The sequence below is a fragment of the Calidris pugnax genome, unplaced genomic scaffold (genome assembly GCF_001431845.1).
Source record: "Calidris pugnax isolate Ruff unplaced genomic scaffold, ASM143184v1 scaffold49, whole genome shotgun sequence".
NCBI lineage: Eukaryota > Metazoa > Chordata > Aves > Charadriiformes > Scolopacidae > Calidris > Calidris pugnax.
Genome location: NW_015090798.1, coordinates 566,602 through 568,800, shown reverse-complemented (window position 1 = coordinate 568,800; position 2,199 = coordinate 566,602). Strand labels below are relative to the sequence as shown.

Here is a 2,199-nt window from a genome sequence, read left to right as displayed (position 1 = left end):
GGAAAGCGGCAGCGGCGGCCGCCGCCTGGTGTTGGTGCTGGAGCTGGGGGCTCACAGGGGATCTCCGGTTCTGCTGTTGCTGCTGCTGTTGCTGCTGCTGAGGTAAATTCATCTGCGGCGGCGGCGGGGGGGCGGCGGCCGAGAAGGGGCTGCTGAAGGGCCCGGCGCAGGGGTTGTGAGGAGACACCGGCGAGAAGCTCTGGAAGAAAGCGGGGTTGATGGATGACGGGATCCCCGGGTAGAAGCTGGTCTCGGATTCCGGGCTCGGGGGCGGCATCGCGCTGATCTGCCCCCCGCCGCCGCCGCCGCCGCTGGAGACCGGAGGCTGCTGCGTCTGCTGCGGAGGCGGCGACGAGGTCTGCACCGACCAGGGGGTGCCGAAGCCGGGCAGCGGCGGAGGAGGAGGGGAAGCCGCCGAGGAGGAGCCGCCCCCGCTCTGGTGATGGGGGCTGGGGATCTCCGGGCTCTGCAGGCTGCTGAAGCCAGAGCCGAGCCCGCCGGGCAGGAGGTTCCCGGGGCTGCCCAGCAAGTGGCTGTTCGGGGGGGACTCCATGGGGGGCGGCTTGGCTCTCGCCTGCAGATGAGGAGGAGACGGAGGCGGATTCAGGCAGGAGGCGGCGGCGGCCACCCCCACATTGGGGTCGGCGGCCACCGATCCCCCCGGGCGGGAAGGGGCGAGCCGCTCCGACCCCCCCCTGTCCGCGCCGCCCTTGCGCTCGGCGGGGCCGAGGGGCCGGTGGTGCGGGTAGTCCCCGGTCCGCGGCGGCTCCGGGGGGTGAGCGCTGAGGAGCTGGAGCTGCTGCTGCTGCTGGTACTTGTCAGTGGGGTGGCTGAACTGCGGCGGCGGCGGCTGAGGGGGGTGGTGATGATAGTCGGGGGGGTGGTGGTTATTCAGGGGGTGGCTGCTGCCGAGCTGGGCTGGGCTGCTGAGCTGCTGCTTAAACTCTTTCCTCTTCTGGCTCAGCTGAGGAGGAGGAGGAGGAGGAGGCGGCGGCTGTTGCTGCTGCTGCGGTTGCTGCTTGTTTAAATCCTGGTGGGGGCTGAGACTGGGTTTAAAGTCAGAGGAGGGGTGGCCGGGAGGGGGGTGTCCTGATGCGGGGCTGCTGCCCAGCCTCTCGCTGCCTGCCTGCGGCTGCTGTGTCACCCCCAGGAGCAGCTCATCCTGCATGGTGCGGTGATGGGGCAGCCGAGGGGGGGAACGGAGGAGGGCGGCGGCGGCAGCGACCCGCCGGAGGAACCGGTTACAGCGGGTGAGAAGGGGCAGGAGGAGGAGGAATGAGAGGCGGCTGCCGGGGAGGGGAAGGAGCCGGTGGAGCCAGCGCCTCCTACACCCCAAGGGCGGGCTGGGGGGTGGCCGCCTGCGGGGAGCCCGAGGCGGTGATCCCCGGCACCGGCTCGGCGGAGAGGCGAACCGCCCCCCCCTCAACCCCGGGGGTCTGAGGAGACAAAGATAATTAACAATCCGGGGCGTGTGTGTGTGTAAACACCAGCCTATCGCAAAACACTATATATAAAAAAAAAGCCACTTTCTAGAATAAAGCCCTCTTCCTTGCCATAATCCCTACTCTACTGGTTTTAAAAATATCGGAGTTTTTTTTTTTTTTTATAATAAATAATGCTATTTTTATCAGGGCGTTATTTTGGGCTTTTTTTTTCTTTTTTTCTCCCTTCCTTTCCTGATCTCTCGGCACCCCCAGCGGGGCGGCCCTCACAGGGACCCGCTAAGATCACCCCGGACAGACCGTTCCCCCTCGACACACACCCCCCTCACGGTGAGGACTCCTCCGTCCGACCCCCGCCGCCGCACCGTAGCGCGGGTGGAGGCCGCGGGGCGCTCCAGGCCCGGCAGTGGCAGGGAAGGAGGCAGGCCGGCCGGCAGTATCCCCTACACGGCCCCGGTTCGGCTGCGGGTCCCCGCTCGAGCCCCCCCTGAGGCAACTCCCCCGCCCCCACTGCCGGCCGGGAGCCGGCTGCAACGCCCTTTATAAAGGCCGGAACATTCGTCATTATTACGTCAGAGCCACCACCCCCCTTTACCCGCCCGGCCCCGAGGTTGGGAATAAGCCGGCGGCTCTGCCCTCCCCGCCCTCATGAATAATGCATTAAGGCCGGGATCCCCGCCCCTTTGGCCTGTCCCAGCCGCCGCTCCCCAGGGCGGGGTGGGCGCTCGCGCTGGCCAACGGCTGCGCGCAGGGCCGC

At 67.6% G+C, this 2,199-nt stretch overlaps 1 protein-coding gene across 1 annotated transcript in view; it reads right to left on the bottom strand.

Moving 5' to 3' along the window:
* Positions 1-1,649, bottom strand: part of CPEB2 (cytoplasmic polyadenylation element binding protein 2) — a 56,740-nt gene extending 55,091 nt beyond the window's left edge. The window contains exon 1 of the mRNA XM_014937038.1: positions 11-1,649. Coding sequence (XP_014792524.1) covers positions 11-1,168 — 1,158 coding nt within the window. The 5' untranslated portion in view covers positions 1,169-1,649. The remainder of the gene's footprint in view (positions 1-10) is intronic.
* Between the last annotated feature and the right edge of the window lie 550 nt (positions 1,650-2,199).